Source organism: Taudactylus pleione, unplaced genomic scaffold (assembly GCF_031769625.1).
Source record: "Taudactylus pleione unplaced genomic scaffold, aTauple2 ptg000490l, whole genome shotgun sequence".
Lineage (NCBI taxonomy): Eukaryota > Metazoa > Chordata > Amphibia > Anura > Myobatrachidae > Taudactylus > Taudactylus pleione.
This window is the reverse complement of record NW_028284892.1, coordinates 3,058,585-3,078,638: the sequence shown is the minus strand read 5'-3', so window position 1 is coordinate 3,078,638 and position 20,054 is coordinate 3,058,585. Positions and strand designations below refer to the sequence as shown.

Below are 20,054 nucleotides of genomic sequence, written 5' to 3'. Positions count from 1 at the left end.
AACAAAGTACTCCTTTATGGGTGCACACTCTACAATAGCTACAGACTGAAAATATATAACATGTAATCATTCATAATAATTATCAATCTGCCACTGTGACCATTTCATTATATGAGGAACAGCAGCCTGAGAAACTAAATGGAGACAATTCTCCAATGTAAGTAACTATATGCTGACACTACTTGTGCCCATATAAAGCTGCTGATTAGCTACAAACTAATGGTGAAAGTACAAATGAAAATAATTTGTACTGACAAACGTAGGCGTAGACATATAATGATAATCGTACATACATATATATTGGCCCTATTAGCTCCTACTGTATATAGAGTTGTTAATTGACCAATGAGTGACGGTAAAATGAAACACAATAGGAATAGAATGTACTTTAGGACGTCTAATGCTGGGTACACACTACCCGATGTGTGTACCCAGCGCCGGCACGATCTGATACATTGCGCCGTCCGTACATATTGCACAATGTAGTGGACGACAGCGATGTATAGTTCCATGCTACATTTAGAAGCATGGCGTCATTTATCTCATCGTCCCATCTGCTGTGCTGCACATCAGGTGAGAAGATGCGATGAATGACGCACGGAAGCGTGCAAAAGTGCGTTCACACTAGATGATGTCATTCCAATTCGTCTCAAAACGGCAAATCGTCCGATTTATCATCTAGTGTGTACCTATCCTAAGGAAATTGTATATGTGTATCCAAAATACAGTGAAAAAAAGTGACAATTGTGGTGAAATATGTGAAAACATAAAACGCTTACAAAAATAAACACATTTATATTCAAAACAACAGCACCGCAAGCCTCTAATTCCTATAATATTAGGATAATTACCAATATAATGCATATAACACTAACTGGGTATTGAAGGATGATCTCTATTACAGTACTGGTATAGCTGAATAACAATTTTCAACAATGATATCCATCATGGAGGTAAATAGAGGGAAATCTGAACTTGCGTGCTAACATGAGCTGTGATCTACTTTCCTCTGTTGTGCTATACAGCATAGAACAGGGGATGAGAGTCACAGCTACACTGGCACAGTAGGAATCAGATAAAGTGCAGCATCTGCTGTCAGAATGAGCCCCGTGCTTCACCCCGATGCATGTAGCAGCGAATGGTTATTTAGAATAAGTCCCGTGAGCCCTGAAGGACTCAATGAACAAATACAATATAATGCTTTATTGGATGGATGAGGACTTATTTCATATACTAACACACTAAGGGCCGTATTCAATTGCAGGCGAAAAGTTTTCGCCGATGACAATATCACCTGTCGGGAACTTTCCGCAGTATTCAATTTCAAAGACTGCGCCTTGTAACCAGCGGAAAAGATTCGCCTCTGAATGGAGGCGAAAAAAGTGCAGAATTGGGGGTTTGGGATGCAAATTTGCGGGAACACACCTGTCGCCTTGGGACAGTCCCCCAAAGGTAAACTGCGTCAAAAATACTTAAAAGAATACTTTAGATCACCCCAAAGAAGTTCTTTAGTTTTTGGGGGCGAAGAAAAAACAAAGTTGGGGAACAAACTTAAAAACTAGCAAAATAAACTCCAGGGGTCCCCCAAGTCTGCCCCGGGTGTTTTTTTCATTGCAGGTGTTTGCTGATGGTGCATTTTTTTTAAAACCTCACTTTAGCGATTTTAAACCATGCTTGCACCCATTTTCATGTACCCCAAATTTGTTGGGACTATTTATTTTGAAAAAAAAAAACCCTGCTAAATGCCATTCTTCACCACTTAAGCAAAGACGCTAATAGCAAGCAATTGAGAGAACTAAAGTACCCAGAATAGCTTTAATAGGGGTACTAGGACTCACCTATAGTGAGCCCCTATGTTAGTGCAACTTTTCGGGGGTTACAGAGTGGTTTCCCCGTTTCTTACAGTACTTTTCACCAGGCCCGAATTCACCGGGTGCCGTTTTCTCTGATTTCTAATTGAATACGGTGAAAAGCGGGGACGCGCCCAATACTTTTCCGCATGGAAAACCAGCGATGACGGTGAAAAGCCCGGCATGCGAAAAGTTATCGACATTTCGCACCAAATTGAATACGGCCCTAATTTGCTTTAAACCGTGACTTAAGTTGGAAACTTCCTCGTTATCTTTTTAATAGTAACATTGAATCTTTAGCTTATTCACAATAATCAATCCCCTTTTATACACTACACACAGCACCTTTTTTATATAGATTTTATTATAATTACTTCACCTGTGCACTTTTTATCATTACTACACTGCGCTTATGCACCATTTTTACCACTACACTTCTCTGGATAATATGGAATTTGGCATATATTAGTCACAAATGACATATTTATCAAAAATTATTTCTGGAATATCCCTGAAGACACCAGGTTTCAGGGTTCTAACTGCAAATATTAAGCTTCCCTGGGATGTATGGAGGGGGCACCACAGCATGAACTGTTGGATAGTGTGCTGGTATGCCTGGTGGGAAGCCCAGGAGCGGAGCATTTTGACCCTGGTGGAATGGGTCATGTTGGGGTGTGTGATAAATGTTTCTGCACCTTCAGACGCTCCTGTCATAGGTGCAGGGACCACTATGTGGACTTTACCTCATTTTAGTCAACAAATAATGCTCAAATCCAGAGGAATTACCATGTTACAAGCAAATAAAATCTAGTTGGCTGAAAAACTAATAAATAAATATCCAGCCTTTAATACTCTGTGGCACCTGTGAGTAAACGTCATGCACTGCACCTGCAGTAACCCAAGCTACAGCCCCTCATTGTGATGTCACAGTGCCCAGACCAGCTGTATCAGGCAGCAGCAGGATCTGGGCTTTGTGGGGATGATGGCGTTGGCGTTGATACCGTGTTTCTGGTTCTTCTGGACTTTGAGCGGTCTCATTATGTCTTATTATGTGACCATAATCTATGGACATTCTGAATCTTGGATGATGTATATCAGGTAAGGGAAATAATATATAGATATCACACTAGCATACACATTCGGGTCTTGGGGGCATTGGGTCTCTGGAATGACAGACTGAAAGTTAGGAAAATGGTTTTAGAGAAGATGAAAGAGTATTTCCAACTATACAATATTACATCCCAATTACTTGTTGTTTTCCCTCACAGTGAAACTGGATCTCTTTATCCGGAGTGTATCCTGTTTGCAGTGGTCTTCTGTGGTTTTGCTATGTTTGGTAAGTGGATTGCTACTGTATCACAGCGCCAACCCCTCTCTCCTCTTAGTACATGCCAGCTGTTTGCCTGGTGGGCAGTGCAGGTGTAGTCTCTCACTAGTGAGTAAGTTTGGGTCACCCTGACGTCAGCCACCTGGCACTAGCTCAGTCTCTCCCTCCTCAGGCTTCTGTGGGGGGGTATCAGTATATAAGTGTCCCGTCACATGCAGGATATATAACAACATGCATATAGTGCAGATAGAACAGGTGTAGCCGTGTAGCAGTGCTGTCATGTTTCTAGTGCTGAGATAAAAGGGTAAATCTCCCTGAGCTGCACTTTCTCACCATCATCCATCCTCACACTCCAGCACAGGTCACTGAGCTACATAGGGCAGTGGTGTTACTTGACACAAGAGCTTATATTCTTGCATAGTGGCACCATCACTTCTCTGCCCCTGCACAGTTGCAGCCATCTCAGATGACCTAGTTACACTGGAGCACCGGGTCACATCCTTCCATCCCCAGTGACACTATGTACACTGACAAGTGTCATCTCATACTGTACATCATGGGAGGCTCTCACAGTGACCACTACGCCACTCAGACAGGAGAGTTCTGTAGCCTCCTGCCCTGTCCATACTCACCTGTCACAAGAGCTGACAATCACCTATGCTGCAGGGGGTGTTACACCTTCACCATTAGCATAATGCATAGTAACTGGAAGGACATTAAGGGATTCATTCCATGGGGCCGCCCAGGCACAACCATTACACAACATGAATAGGTTTCATTATTGAACACATTTGTATAAACATGTACCAGAAATAATACCTTCTCATCCTTTATTACTATAATTGAATACACCACTAATTTAGACTATTTTTAATCAACAAATTTGACATTTTTAAACTTGCTGCCCGAGGCCCAGAACGGCCCAGCGTCAGTGATCCTGGAATTCACATTACCCATCAGTTTCCAATAAAATACAATGTAACATCATTTATATACTGTCACATGGGAATAGCTGCCCAATTCCCTCTAGATCACTGGTAAGCAACTGGTGTCTGCCCAGTGGCTGTGGGATACCGAATGGGTAAGCGTATGATGGATATGTAGATGAGGATGGTGAGAGGGGGCAGGGGACAAGTAAGGTACACCTGCACAAATACATAAGCACTGCAGGACATTCTCTGCTGCTCATAGAGAAGCCTTTCTATCTATGTCTCAGTGACACAGCAGCCCTTCCCCATGTTACATCCTCCTGTAATGTCACATCAGGGAGCCGGGACCAGGCATCTTGTGCACCTTTATTGCCCATCACTGGATAATATCATTAATCACTTTGTATATAAAGAACATATGTAATAGCTATGGGCTGATCATGTGTATTTTCTATTCCAGGAGCGTGTACAGCCTACATCACGTACAGGTTCATACACCTGAGGACGGCTGGCAGTGACACACACCAGCCGCTCTTGCAGAAAGTGCTGCTCGGTGTTGGATGGGTCTCATGCATTGGGACAGTAGTAGTAGCGATATTTCAGGTTGGTTACAAGTGTTCCAATGTTTTATATGACAAATGGCAGATTCCTAGCAGATCCCTTCTAGGCTCAGGGCTCTATGCACTGTGATGGGGAACCTGGTGCTTGGAGGAAAGGAGGGAGTGACCCATATATGCCGCATGGTAATGACTCGTCTCAGTGTAACGTGTGCGTGTTCTAGCTCCTCACAGACTCCTCTTCCTACATCCCCCCTCCCACAGCAGATGGCCGTGCACAGCGACCGAGAGGAGGCAAATATGGAAGGAGGAGGGTAAATGTGCCCAGTGGTGACACCACCAGCAGTGTTGGGGTCCCTGCTGGGAGGCATCACAATGCCATAATTGCTAGTAATGTGCATGTTTTTGTAACTCTTTTTCTGTGTACGTTCAGAGTGCAAATGCGCCCAACTCTAAATGAGCCCCACAGAGTTGTATTCTGATATCTTCATGTCACACACATGTACATGCCAGTTACACTATAGCAGTATTGGTGCAATCCCAATGTTTTATTCCTTGTAAGAGCTGTAACAGGAAAATAGAATGTTGGTACTTACCTATAAATCCCTTCCTCCGATTCCATAGGGGACACTGGAGTTACACAGGGCGCATCTTCTACTGTAGCAGCTTCAGTTGGAAGATTAAGATGCAGAGAGTGAGGTCTCGGACCTCCTACGGCAAAGAGTCGGTACTCTGCCTGCCTTAAAGTGCTGGTGTCTCCTACAAGTAAAAGGGAGAATTATAAGGAAAACCCACCTTAAGATGCCAACATCAACATGACGGGACCCTGTGATGTACTGGTAGATAGGTTCTAAAGGTTTCTGTGTCAAGAGTTTCTGCCTTGGAAAGGTTGGAACAAACAACTTACCTTCGACCGACTAGGAGTCGCCTGGTCATCTCGAACGCTGCAGAAACCAGCAGGCAGAGTACCGACGTTTTGCCGTAGGAGGTAAAAGACCCCACTCTCTGCATTTTGGTCTTTCAACTGAAGCTGCTACAGTAGAAGATGCGCCCGGTGTAACTCCAGTGTCCCCTGGTGGATGAAGAAGAAATGGCAATAACCCATGCAGTCATAGACACACTAATAGCATCACCCATATACGCCCGGTGTAACTCCAGTGTCCCCTGGTGGATGAAGAAGAAATGGCAATAACCCATGCAGTCATAGACACAGTAATAGCATCACTCAGCCATACACACACCATATATACGCCCTGTGGAAAACCACTCAGCCAGCAGTTATGTGCTTCTGTATGGCCACACATCTGCTGAGCTCACCGTAAGGGGCAAACTAAAAGCTTATACTATTTGTTTATTTTAGTATTAGAGGCACTTGTGCATTACAATCAGCTATCTGACGGGCATCATGGATGATGTATGGTTAGTATTACTGCCTCACAGCACTGAGGTCGTGGGTTCGATTCCCAGCATGGCTCTAGCTGTGTGGAGTTTATATATTCTCCCTGTCGTGGGTTTCGATCCCCACCATGAAACGTGTTTATGTGGGTTCCCTCCTGGTGCTCCGGTTTCCTCCCACAATCCAAAAAATATACTGGTAGGTTAATTGGCCTTGAACAAAAAAACTGTTAGCTCCACTGGGGCAGGGACTGATGTGAATGGACAAAATATTCTCTGTAAAGCGCTGCGGAATTTGAGTGCGCTATATAAATAACTGGTAATAAAATAAGAAATTAGGAAAGGATAATTCTTAACTACAAATGCAGAAAGTTGCATTATATTCTTACATGTATATGTTTATGTTGCAGGTGTCAACCCATCCATATATCCACAGGGCTGGAGCATTTGTGGCATTCGGATTCAGTGCCATATATAGCATTGCCCACGCTGTAAAGCTATACAGGACATCTTTCAGCAGCCGCCGTGTATGCCACATAAGAATGGCATTATCTGTGCTGATGGCTACAGCTCTTATTATCTGTATCCTTTTCATATGATCAACAAAGTAACAAGCTGAGATTTGAGTTCTTTATATAAGATTTTATTAGACCTCCCCGCCTGACAAATGTAATAGCTGGCAGTACAGTCCTCTCCTCTACTCTAGTGATAGGTATAATATCAGACAGTAATAGTCATCTCCTCTCCCTTTCTAAGAGGTGTAATATCAGACAGTAATAGTAATTTCCTCTCCCCTTCTAAGAGGTGTAATATCAGAATGTAATAGTCATCTCCTCTCCCTTTCTAAGAGGTGTAATATCAGATAGGAGGGGAGAGGAGAGGACTATTACTATCTGATATTACACCTCTTAGAAAGGGAGAGGAGATGACTATTACTTTCTGATATTACACCTATCAGGAGGGGAGAGGAGATGACTATTACTGTCTGATATTAATAGTCATAGTAATAGTCATCTCCTCTCCCCTCCTGATAGGTGTAATATCAGATAGTAATAGTCAATTGCTCTCCCCTTCTAAGAGGTGTAATATCAGACAGTAATAGTCATCTCTTATCCCCTCCTGATAGGTGTAATATCAGACAGTAATAGTCATCTGCTCTCCCCTTCTAAGAGGTGTAATATCAGACAGTAATAGTCATCTTTTATCCCCTCCTGATAGGTGTAATATCAGATAGTAATAGTCATCTGCTCTCCCCTTCTAAGAGGTGTAATATCAGACAGTAATAGTCATCTCCTCACCCCTCATGATAGGTGTAATATCAGAAAGTAATAGTCATCTCCTCTCCTTATAGGTGTAATATCAGACAGTAATAGTCATCTCCTCTCCCCTTCTAAGAGGTGTAATATCAGATAGTAATAGTCATCTCCTCTCCCCTTCTAAGAGGTGTAATATCGGATAGTAATAGTCATCTCCTCTCCCCTTCTAAGAGGTGTAATATCAGATAGTAATAGTCATCTCCTCTCCCTTTCTAAGAGGTGTAATATCAGACAGTAATAGTAATTTCCTCTCCCCTCCTGATAGGTGTAATATCAGACAGTAATAGTCATCGCCTCTCCCTTTCTAAGAGGTGTAATATCAGATAGGAGGGGAGAGGAGAGGACTAATACTATCTGATATTACACCTCTTAGAAAGGGAGAGGAGATGACTATTACTTTCTGATATTACACCTATCAGGAGGGGAGAGGAGATGACTATTACTGTCTGATATTAATAGTCATAGTAATAGTCATCTCCTCTCCCCTCCTGATAGGTGTAATATCAGATAGTAATAGTCAATTGCTCTCCCCTTCTAAGAGGTGTAATATCAGACAGTAATAGTCATCTCTTATCCCCTCCTGATAGGTGTAATATCAGACAGTAATAGTCATCTGCTCTCCCCTTCTAAGAGGTGTAATATCAGACAGTAATAGTCATCTCCTCACCCCTCATGATAGGTGTAATATCAGAAAGTAATAGTCATCTCCTCTCCTTATAGGTGTAATATCAGACAGTAATAGTCATCTCCTCTCCTTATAGGTGTAATATCAGATAGTAATAGTCATCTCCTCTCCCCTCCTGATAGGTGTAATATCAGAAAGTAATAGTCATCTCCTCTCCCCTCCTGATAGGTGTAATATCAGATAGTAATAGTCATCTCCTCCCCCCTTCTAAGAGGTGTAATATCAGATAGTAATAGTCATCTGCTCTCCCCTTCTAAGAGGTGTAATATCAGACAGTAATAGTCATCTCCTCACCCCTCATGATAGGTGTAATATCAGAAAGTAATAGTCATCTCCTCTCCTTATAGGTGTAATATCAGACAGTAATAGTCATCTCCTCTCCCCTTCTAAGAGGTGTAATATCAGATAGTAATAGTCATCTCCTCTCCCCTTCTAAGAGGTGTAATATCAGATAGTAATAGTCATCTCCTCTCCCCTTCTAAGAGGTGTAATATCGGATAGTAATAGTCATCTCCTCTCCCCTCCTGATAGGTGTAATATCAGATAGTAATAGTCATCTCCTCCCCCCTTCTAAGAGGTGTAATATCAGATAGTAATAGTCATCTGCTCTCCCCTTCTAAGAGGTGTAATATCAGACAGTAATAGTCATCTCCTCACCCCTCATGATAGGTGTAATATCAGAAAGTAATAGTCATCTCCTCTCCTTATAGGTGTAATATCAGACAGTAATAGTCATCTCCTCTCCCCTTCTAAGAGGTGTAATATCAGATAGTAATAGTCATCTCCTCTCCCCTTCTAAGAGGTGTAATATCGGATAGTAATAGTCATCTCCTCTCCCCTTCTAAGAGGTGTAATATCAGATAGTAATAGTCATCTCCTCTCCCTTTCTAAGAGGTGTAATATCAGACAGTAATAGTAATTTCCTCTCCCCTCCTGATAGGTGTAATATCAGACAGTAATAGTCATCGCCTCTCCCTTTCTAAGAGGTGTAATATCAGATAGGAGGGGAGAGGAGAGGACTATTACTATCTGATATTACACCTCTTAGAAAGGGAGAGGAGATGACTATTACTTTCTGATATTACACCTATCAGGAGGGGAGAGGAGATGACTATTACTGTCTGATATTAATAGTCATAGTAATAGTCATCTCCTCTCCCCTCCTGATAGGTGTAATATCAGATAGTAATAGTCAATTGCTCTCCCCTTCTAAGAGGTGTAATATCAGACAGTAATAGTCATCTCTTATCCCCTCCTGATAGGTGTAATATCAGACAGTAATAGTCATCTGCTCTCCCCTTCTAAGAGGTGTAATATCAGACAGTAATAGTCATCTTTTATCCCCTCCTGATAGGTGTAATATCAGATAGTAATAGTCATCTGCTCTCCCCTTCTAAGAGGTGTAATATCAGACAGTAATAGTCATCTCCTCACCCCTCATGATAGGTGTAATATCAGAAAGTAAGTCATCTCCTCTCCTTATAGGTGTAATATCAGACAGTAATAGTCATCTCCTCTCCCCTTCTAAGAGGTGTAATATCAGATAGTAATAGTCATCTCCTCTCCCCTTCTAAGAGGTGTAATATCGGATAGTAATAGTCATCTCCTCTCCCCTTCTAAGAGGTGTAATATCAGATAGTAATAGTCATCTCCTCTCCCTTTCTAAGAGGTGTAATATCAGACAGTAATAGTAATTTCCTCTCCCCTCCTGATAGGTGTAATATCAGACAGTAATAGTCATCGCCTCTCCCTTTCTAAGAGGTGTAATATCAGATAGGAGGGGAGAGGAGAGGACTAATACTATCTGATATTACACCTCTTAGAAAGGGAGAGGAGATGACTATTACTTTCTGATATTACACCTATCAGGAGGGGAGAGGAGATGACTATTACTGTCTGATATTAATAGTCATAGTAATAGTCATCTCCTCTCCCCTCCTGATAGGTGTAATATCAGATAGTAATAGTCAATTGCTCTCCCCTTCTAAGAGGTGTAATATCAGACAGTAATAGTCATCTCTTATCCCCTCCTGATAGGTGTAATATCAGACAGTAATAGTCATCTGCTCTCCCCTTCTAAGAGGTGTAATATCAGACAGTAATAGTCATCTCCTCACCCCTCATGATAGGTGTAATATCAGAAAGTAATAGTCATCTCCTCTCCTTATAGGTGTAATATCAGACAGTAATAGTCATCTCCTCTCCTTATAGGTGTAATATCAGATAGTAATAGTCATCTCCTCTCCCCTCCTGATAGGTGTAATATCAGATAGTAATAGTCATCTCCTCTCCCCTCCTGATAGGTGTAATATCAGATAGTAATAGTCATCTCCTCTCCCCTCCTGATAGGTGTAATATCAGATAGTAATAGTCATCTCCTCCCCCCTTCTAAGAGGTGTAATATCAGATAGTAATAGTCATCTGCTCTCCCCTTCTAAGAGGTGTAATATCAGACAGTAATAGTTATCTCTTCTCCCCTCCTGATAGGTGTAATATCAGACAGTAATAGTCATCTCCTCTCCTTATAGGTGTAATATCAGATAGTAATAGTCATCTCCTCTCCCCTCCTGATAGGTGTAATATCAGATAGTAATAGTCATCTCCTCTCCCCTCCTGATAGGTGTAATATCAGATAGTAATAGTCATCTCCTCTCCCCTCCTGATAGGTGTAATATCAGATAGTAATAGTCATCTCCTCCCCCCTTCTAAGAGGTGTAATATCAGATAGTAATAGTCATCTGCTCTCCCCTTCTAAGAGGTGTAATATCAGACAGTAATAGTTATCTCTTCTCCCCTCCTGATAGGTGTAATATCAGACAGTAATAGTCATCTCCTCTCCCTTTCTAAGAGGTGTAATATCAGATAGTAATAGTCATCTCCTCTCCCCTTCTAAGAGGTGTAAAATCAGATAGTAAAATATTGTTCTCCCTCACTTTTTATGCCAAAACAATCATTTAAATTTGATTGATCTGTGTATGGTGGAATTGGTCAAATATGTGATATTATTGCTCTCAGAATACAACAAAATGTGCCTGTGTGTCTAGTTTAGTAGTAATCTTTTAATTACTAGGTCAGTCATAACATTCTGGTATTTACAGGTATAATAATGTTATTTCCTTTTACACAAACCCCTTTCAGTTATTGCATGTAAGATCCCACTTTTTTTTGGCTTGATTGCTGGAGAACGTGCAGCTCAGGTATGTTTAGGATATGACACTGTGTCTGTGTGTGTATGTATATATATATATATATATATATATATATATAACGACAGGCTCAAGGCTCAATCCACGGCACTCGACCATCTGGGGTGCCCTTGGTATGTGACCACACCATCTACATAAAAAATATCACACAAACTCGGCACTCACATGCTTTTCAAACTGCAACTCCTTTAAACATAGGGAATGTTGGTTCCAAAATATTGCAATAATTTGTTAAGCTGGCCACCGCTTCACGGTCATTCCCATCTAGCCAGTCCCTACACTGATTCTCGGACAAATGAACTTGATCTGCCATCTTGGCCTCAAGCTTGCATACATTTTAAACATGAAACTGGGTCCTGCCTTAAAGAGACAGGGACTGGGACTGGCTAGATGGGAATGACCGTGAAGCGGTGGCCAGCTTAACAAATTATTGCAATATTTTGGAACCAACATTCCCTATGTTTAAAGGAGTTGCAGTTTGAAAAGCATGTGAGTGCCGAGTTTGTGTGATATTTTTTATATATATATATATATATATATATATATAAACACAGGGGGTAGAAATGAGGATTCAGACAGGCAAGTAATCAGTAAAGCAGTGTCTGTTAATGGCAGCTGACACTGCACTTTAGCCTACATGAGCTTAGGCCTGGACACACATAGACACATAACACAAATAAAGTAAATGTCCCAGCACTCTGTGGGGGAGATGTAAGAAGCGCCGAAGCAGTATCATATACGTGCGCTGATACCGCTTCTCCCCGATGTATGGCGGTTTGGCGGTAAATGACAGGGGCATTAGCCCTTTCCCTGGTACTAGAACATTCAATCCTACTACATGGCTGCTATACAGCATCAGGGCAAAGAGCATCAGGCGTGTCTTCTTCTGCTGCTCAGTGATGAGTTGCAGCTGGGTTTGTGCAACTATGAAAATATGGAGTTCCACACCTCCCTTGCTGCAAACTGGACAGGGTTCATTCTAGACTCCCTTGGAGGGAGCTGATCCCACAGGAATGTGGGCAATCTAGGTGAGAGACAACCCCTCTCACCACAATTTATATTATATTATATATATATATATATATAACGGGCAGCACTTCCAGGTCTTCAATAAGCCTTTGTATTAAATATACATGTGCAAAATAGGTAACTTTCATCAAGGTGCCCAAAAAGACCCATGTGGTCTTGAAATGTCAGTTAGCTGTTTTGCACATGTATAATTAATACAAAAGGTTATTAAAAAGGTTATTTAAGACCATGGAGTGCCGCCTCGTTCATGCTTGCGCAAACACCTAGTAAATTGTCCATAACTTAGGAAGGCAACCTGGAAAGATGTACTTAAGTATCTGAGTGCCCTACCACGTTATATATATATATATATATATTTTAGTGCTTCCATAGTATGTGCTGTAATCTCATAATGTACAATGACAGTCACATGGTGTCTTCTCTCTCTGCTCTTTGTTGCTAGATCTGTGACAGGACGGCAGTAATAACTGAATGGCTGGCACTGGTCGCGTATATGATGAATGTTCTCACTTATTTTACAGATTTCCAGGTTGGTATATTATCTGGCAGCACAGACGGTGTAATGGTTAGCGTTACTGCCTCACAGCACTGAGGTTGTGGGTTCAATTCCCAGCATGGCTCTAGCTGTGTGCAGTTTATATGTTCTCCCTGTGCTAGCACTGGTTTCTTCCGGGTACTGTGATTTCCTCCCACATTCCAAACACACACTGGTAGGTTAATTAGCTCCCAACAAAAATTAACCCTAGTGTGCGTGTAAGCTCCACTGGGGCAGGGACTGATGTGAATGGCCAAATATTCTCTGTAAAGCGCTGCGGAATATGTGTGCGCTATATAAGTAATTGCTAATAATAATATCTGTATATAGTCCACATTGCCTTTAATATTGGATGTGAATTTGGTTAGCTAGTTAAATCACTAGATCTCATTCAGAAATTATGCAATGTGGGTCAAAGGGCCACAGGTGGCCGCTGCTGCGATAGTGTATGCAGCAGCTATGCGAAAATATGCAAATGTCGCAGACGGCTCGATTTATATTGAAACGCCCACAGGTGGCTTGGTACAAAGACGCAGCATCGGTCAAAGATCCCTGAGACACGGCATACGGGATTGCAGTCGCAGTCTGCCAAACACCCCTGAAACAGACGCAACACACCTGCGTCTTTGCTGGCACGCCCCGTTACCTCCCCCAAAAGCGCCCGTACTGTCAATCACACTGTAGAACAATAGCAGCTACGAACGGCGACTGTAATGTACCTTGATGCATGCACCAATAATCGCTTCAACTAGTTACACATCAGCAATGCACCATCTCTGATTACCTTTGCAGAGTTGGCAGCAAGTGGGAGATGCCAGCAAATGCGGCTATACAGTCCATACTAGTGAATAGATCAGCAGCCTTCACCTTCCCAAACAGAAGAAAACATACTTTATTCTTTAAAAACAGGTGTTTAGTAATCCTGCTATTAGATCACAGACGCGGCAGATATACTATTGTTGCATAATTGGGTGTCTTAGCATTTAGCAAATCAGACGCAGCCAGTGGCCATTAACGTCAGGCCGTAACCTGTACCAGGGCTCCATTACCCACAGGTCATCCCCCTCCAATCAGGGGCAGGGAGCATATGTGCTAAATGTGGCTTAGTTGGTAGGAAAAAGGACACGTGCCGTGTATAGATGCATATGTGCAAAATGTGGCTTAGTCGGTAGGAAAAAGGACACACGTCGTATATAGATGCATATGTGCACTGAGTGTAGGTAGGGGGGGAAAGAGCAGCATCATGTAGTTATGTCCAACTCAGAACGAGGTCCAATCTATGCACCTGTCAGTGCCAGAGTATTAGGTTGTTACCCTTACACCAGCTACTGTACCTATTGAGTCCACCTTTTGTGTTAGTCCCTCAGTGTGCTGGTGTCACTGTCTGTATTACTGTAAGTGAGCCTGAGACCCTTAGATTTTCCTGTATACCCTTACACGGGATTGCAAGTCTGTACCCCACTACAATTCCCACACTTCCCAGCTAGTCACAATAATGGGGCAATTAGAGAGCTATGACCCACAGTATTTTCCATTATTATCCTTTGAGGGGGCATGGCCAAATACAGAAGGCATGGTACCCAGCCCCTGCCGCTTTCTCACTGGAACTGCTTAGAATGCGTTACAGAATAATGGCCTTCTCTCCCGGAACGTCCAGGAGACTCCCGAATTATCTGTAATAAATATAGGATTGTATAATTACAGTGCATGGACTAATGTGAATATATCATGTTCTTGTCTCTCCTCTTGTATCAGCATATATGTATAGAGAAGCAGGAGGATGGTTATGCGATCATCATGCGGATGCAGGTTCCTGATTTTGTATAACTGCCCTGGCTCACCCATGGGTGTGAACATTACCTGCTAATTAAGATCTATTCACCATCACCTGTATACCACTGGACTTGCCTATAGAGACAGCCATAGGCAAATGGAGGGGGTTTCCTGTTGCCCAGAATTCCCCTGTTTCCACCAGGAAGCTGCTGAAACCATCACCACAAAAGCAGTAGCATATAATATGACTGCTAGAGCTGTTGAACATGCCCAGTCGCAGCTGCTTCTCCTACCAAGCCTGCTGTGTGCGTGGACATTAGAACTCAAACGGCACACCGGACCAGGCACAGTAGTGAAGACCCTAGCAGCCCTCACCGCTAGGATATACCCTTATATTAGGGAGGACTAGTTCTACATGGCCTGCTTCAGAGGGAGCTCACCCAGCAGCCTGGAGATTCTAGCACCTGAGAAGAAAGCCACCAATGTGGTTTACAAAGACATCCTTAAGTAAAGAATAAAAAGATTTGCATATGTCTTAAAACCCACCGTCAATTCATTCATAATAAATAAAAAAAATGAAATTTATTTAAATGGATACTACCACGCTCCTTTACCCCACAGGCATAAAATGAATTGAGCATATAAAGTAAGATGGGATGAAGGAAATGGAAATAGCAAGTATCTAAGGTCTACCCGGGTGAAACTGGGCACAGCTAATTACCTCTATGTATTTCTTATGGAATGTTTTACCCTTTCCCGACCATCGTGTACCTTCATCATATACATAAATAACTATTGCATGAATTTAGAGATCACCACAACAACAATGATGGTTTTTCTGGACTTTTTACAATTTGTACTTAATAACATATAACACACACACAGACCACCATAACACATACCACACACACACCACCATAACACATACCACACACCACCATTACATATACCATACACACAAACACAGTGTTCACTCTAGCTCCGGCGGCAGGCAGGGCGCCGGAGTTAGAGAGGGCATTTCCATGCGCCCGAAAAGGAGCATGGCCATTGAAAAGGGGGCATGTCTATAAGACGCGTCCCCTTTTCGTCACACTTGGGGGCGCATGCGCCCGGCACTTACGGACTCGCCGGGCAGCCCCCAAGCGCTACCGACAGGGAGAATAGATGCCGGGCGCATTACACATACCACACACACACACACCACCATTACACATACCACACACACGCCTTCCCCCACACACACATCAATAATTAACTGTCCTCATCTAGAAGCCATTAGGAAATAACTGGCCGGGAGGAGGCGGGGCTTGTGACTGACAGGCCGAGGACTGAGTAAAGGAGAGGACTGGGGGGGGGGGGGGGGGGAAGGGGCGCGGCCACCATACTGTGCGCCTGCACGGATCTAAGCCAGAGGTTCCCAAACGCCGCCATTACAGGGAAGGTTGTAAGTTGTGCCCTTATATTAAGGCTGCATCTAAAAAAATGGAAAGCAAAAATAAGTAATACAGTCTCCTATACCTGTGGGGGGAGCGATCACACTGACTGGCTATGCGCCGGGCTGAGGGTCTCACAGCGCCCCCCCTCAACAGCGTACAGCGGCGCCACAAAAAAAAAATAAGTATTTTTTAAAAATCTTTCCCCTAAGGGGGAGTGGCCATGCCTCCCGCATTAGGCCACGCCCCATTAACCCGGCCTGGCATTGCTCTTGGCGTTGCTCTGCTGTAGGCCCATCCCCCGAGCCAACTGTAAGTACAATTATGTCTGTCTCACCCACTGTCTCATTCTCCCACTATCTTGCCCGGTCACCCACTGCCTCTACCCTGCATTACTACCTCTCCATCACCATCTCTCTTCTGTCACCCACTGCCTCTCCAAGGCATTACCCACTCCCAATTAACCTCTGCTTCTCTCCATCACCTTCTCCCTGTCATCCACTGCCTTTCCCCATCGCGCTTTCTTGTCACCCACTGCCTCTCCGTCTCCCACTATCTCTCCCTGGCACCTCTCTCTTGTCACCCTCTGCCTCTCCCTGTGACCCACTGGCTCTCCATCTACCACTATCTCTCCCATCCCTCTCTGCCGCTCCCCTGCATCATTATCTCCACATCACCCTCTCTATCGTGTCACCCTCTGTCTCTTCCCGTCATCCTCTATGTCATCCAGTACTTCACCCTGGTATCACCCACTTCCTACCCCTGTCACCTATTTCCTAGCGTCACCCACTGCCTCCTGTTGTCACCCATTTCCTGGCGTCACCCACTGCCTCCCCTTGTCACCCTCTCACTGTCAACCTCTCTTTTCATCATCCGTCACCCACTGCCTCTCCGTCTCCCACTATCTCTCCCCCTCACCCACTGCCTCACACTCTCTCTCCACTGCATCACTATCTCACCATCACCCTCTGCCTCTCCAAAGGCATCACCCACTCTCGCGAGGAGACGGGTTGCCTGTCCGACGGCCGGGAGGGAGCAATGTAGAGCTACCGAAGAAAGACACCGGAAGTCCTAGTGGGCGGCGGCCACGAAAAAGAGCTGACACAGGCTGCCGCCCACTAGGCGAAGACGCCGAAGCCCTGGCGGGTTGGCGCCCACCAGGCGAAGATGCCGAAGTCCTAGTGGGCGGCGGCCATGAAAAAGAGCTAACACAGGCTGCCGCCCACTACGTGAAAACCCCGAAGTCCTGGCAGAAGACTCCGGAGCCCTGGAGGGTTGGCGGCCACCAGGCGAATATGCCAAAGCTCTGGTGAGTTGACGCCTGCCATGCGAAGATGGGGGCCATGAAAAAGAGCTTAAAGGCCGCCGCCCCCCAGGTAAAGGTGCAGATATATACATTTTATTTAAAAAATTGGTGTCAGTTTATTTTAATATTTCTTTTATAGGCTTACTATAGGTACCAGTGGGCCCAATATGCCCTGCTTGCTGGTACTTGTGGTTTTCCAAGTACCAGCATGCGGGGGAGGCCTGCTAGGACCTATAGTTCACCTGCAAAAGAAAAAACATTCTTTAAAATGCACCACACTTTACAAAATCAACCTGGCACCCACCGCCCACACAAACTCGGCACTCACATGCTTTTCAAACTGCAACTCCTTTAAACATAGGGAATGTTGGTTCCAAAATATTGCAATAATTTGTTAAGCTGGCCACCGCTTCACGGTCATTCCCATCTAGCCAGTCCCTACACTGATTCTCGGACAAATGAACTTTATCTGCCATCTTGGCCTCAAGCTTGCATACATTTTAAACATGAAACTGGGTCCTGCCTTAAAGAGATAGGGACTGGGACTGGCTAGATGGGAATGACCGTGAAGCGGTGGCCAGCTTAACAAATTATTGCCATGTGGGTCAAAGGGCCACAGGTGGCCGCTGCTGCGATAGTGTATGCAGCAGCTATGCGAAAATATGCAAATGTCGCAGACGGCTCGATTTGTATTGAAACGCCCACAGGTGGCTTGGTACAAAGACGCAGCATCGGTCAAAGTTCCCTGAGATACGGGATTGCAGTCGCAGTCTGCCAAACACCCCTGAAACAGACGCAACACACCTGCGTCTTTGCTGGCACTCCCCGTTACCTCCCCCAAAAGCGCCCGTACTGTCAATCACACTGTAGAACAATAGCAGCTACGAACGGCGACTGTAATGTACCTTGATGCATGCACCAATAATCGCTTCAACTAGTTACACATCAGCAATGCACCATCTCTGATTACCTTTGCAGAGTTGGCAGCAAGTGGGAGATGCCAGCAAATGCGGCTATACAGTCCATACTAGTGAATAGATCAGCAGCCTTCACCTTCCCAAACAGAAGAAATCATACTTTATTCTTTAAAAACAGGTGTTTAGTAATCCTGCTATTAGATCACAGACGCGGCAGATATACTATTGTTGCATAATTGGGTGTCTTAGCATTTAGCAAATCAGACGCAGCCAGTGGCCATTAACGTCAGGCCGTAACCTGTACCAGGGCTCCATTACCCACAGGTCATCCCCCTCCAATCAGGGGCAGGGAGCATATGTGCTAAATGTGGCTTAGTCGGTAGGAAAAAGGACACGTGCCGTGTATAGATGCATATGTGCAAAATGTGGCTTAGTCGGTAGGAAAAAGGACACACGTCGTATATAGATGCATATGTGCACTGAGTGTAGGTAGGGGGGGAAAGAGCAGCATCATGTAGTTATGTCCAACTCAGAACGAGGTCCAATCTATGCACCTGTCAGTGCCAGAGTATTAGGTTGTTACCCTTACACCAGCTACTGTACCTATTGAGTCCACCTTCTGTGTTAGTCCCTCAGTGTGCTGGTGTCACTGTCTGTATTACTGTAAGTGAGCCTGAGACCCTTAGATTTTCCTGTATACCCTTACACGGGATTGCAAGTCTGTACCCCACTACAATTCCCACACTTCCCAGCTAGTCACAATAATGGGGCAATTAGAGAGCTATGACCCACAGTATTTTCCATTATTATCCTTTGAGGGGGCATGGCCAAATACAGAAGGCATGGTACCCAGCCCCTGCCGCTTTCTCACTGGAACTGCTTAGAATGCGTTACAGAATAATGGCCTTCTCTCCCGGAACGTCCAGGAGACTCCCGAATTATCTGTAATAAATATAGGATTGTATAATTACAGTGCATGGACTAATGTGAATATATCATGTTCTTGTCTCTCCTCTTGTATCAGCATATATGTATAGAGAAGCAGGAGGACGGTTACGCGATCATCATGCGGATGCAGGTTCCTGATTTTGTATAACTGCCCTGGCTCGCCCATGGGTGTGAACATTACCTGCTAATTAAGATCTATTCACCATCACCTGTATACCACGGGACTTGCCTATAGAGACAGCCATAGGCAAATGGAGGGGGTTTCCTGTTGCCCAGAATTCCCCTGTTCCCACCAGGAAGCTGCTGAAACCATCACCACAAAAGCAGTAGCATATAATATGACTGCTAGAGCTGTTGAACATGCCCAGTGGCAGCTGCTTCTCCTACCAAGCCTACTGTGTGCGTGGACATTAGAGCTCAAACAGCACACCGGACCAGGTACAGTAGTGAAGACCCTAGTAGGCCTCACCGCCAGGATATACCCTTATATTTCCATATCCCCCCCCAAAAAGTCCATGGACTGGCTGTGGGAGCGTACCATTCTGACCCCCAAGAACGATGCGGATACAGTCATTAATGACACTCTACTTCAGTTGTTGGAAGGGGCAGAAATGGAGTACAGGTCTGAAGACTCGGTAGTGCAAATGGATGACACGGTCCACTTCCCTGTGGAGTTCCTCAACATCCTCAACCCTCCTGGGCTCCCAGTCCACAAGCTTCTCCTCAAAGTGGGGATTCCAGTGATGTTGCTATGGAACCGTAACCCACCCAAACTCTGCAATGACACTAGGCTGCAAGTAAAAGCCCTGCACAGGAACGTCATTGAGGCCACAGTGTTAACTGGCTGT

At 44.2% G+C, this 20,054-nt stretch overlaps 1 protein-coding gene across 1 annotated transcript; it reads left to right on the top strand.

Annotated features, from left to right (window-relative positions):
- The first annotated feature begins 2,829 nt into the window (after positions 1-2,829).
- LOC148502591 (DNA damage-regulated autophagy modulator protein 1-like) lies at positions 2,830-19,354 on the top strand. Its single transcript, XM_088449685.1, has 7 exons — positions 2,830-2,948; positions 3,119-3,186; positions 4,567-4,709; positions 6,469-6,640; positions 11,198-11,256; positions 12,737-12,823; positions 19,283-19,354. The coding sequence occupies exons 1-7, from the start codon at positions 2,830-2,832 to the stop codon at positions 19,352-19,354; spliced, it is 720 nt and encodes a 239-aa protein (XP_088305811.1).
- The last annotated feature ends 700 nt before the right edge of the window (positions 19,355-20,054 follow it).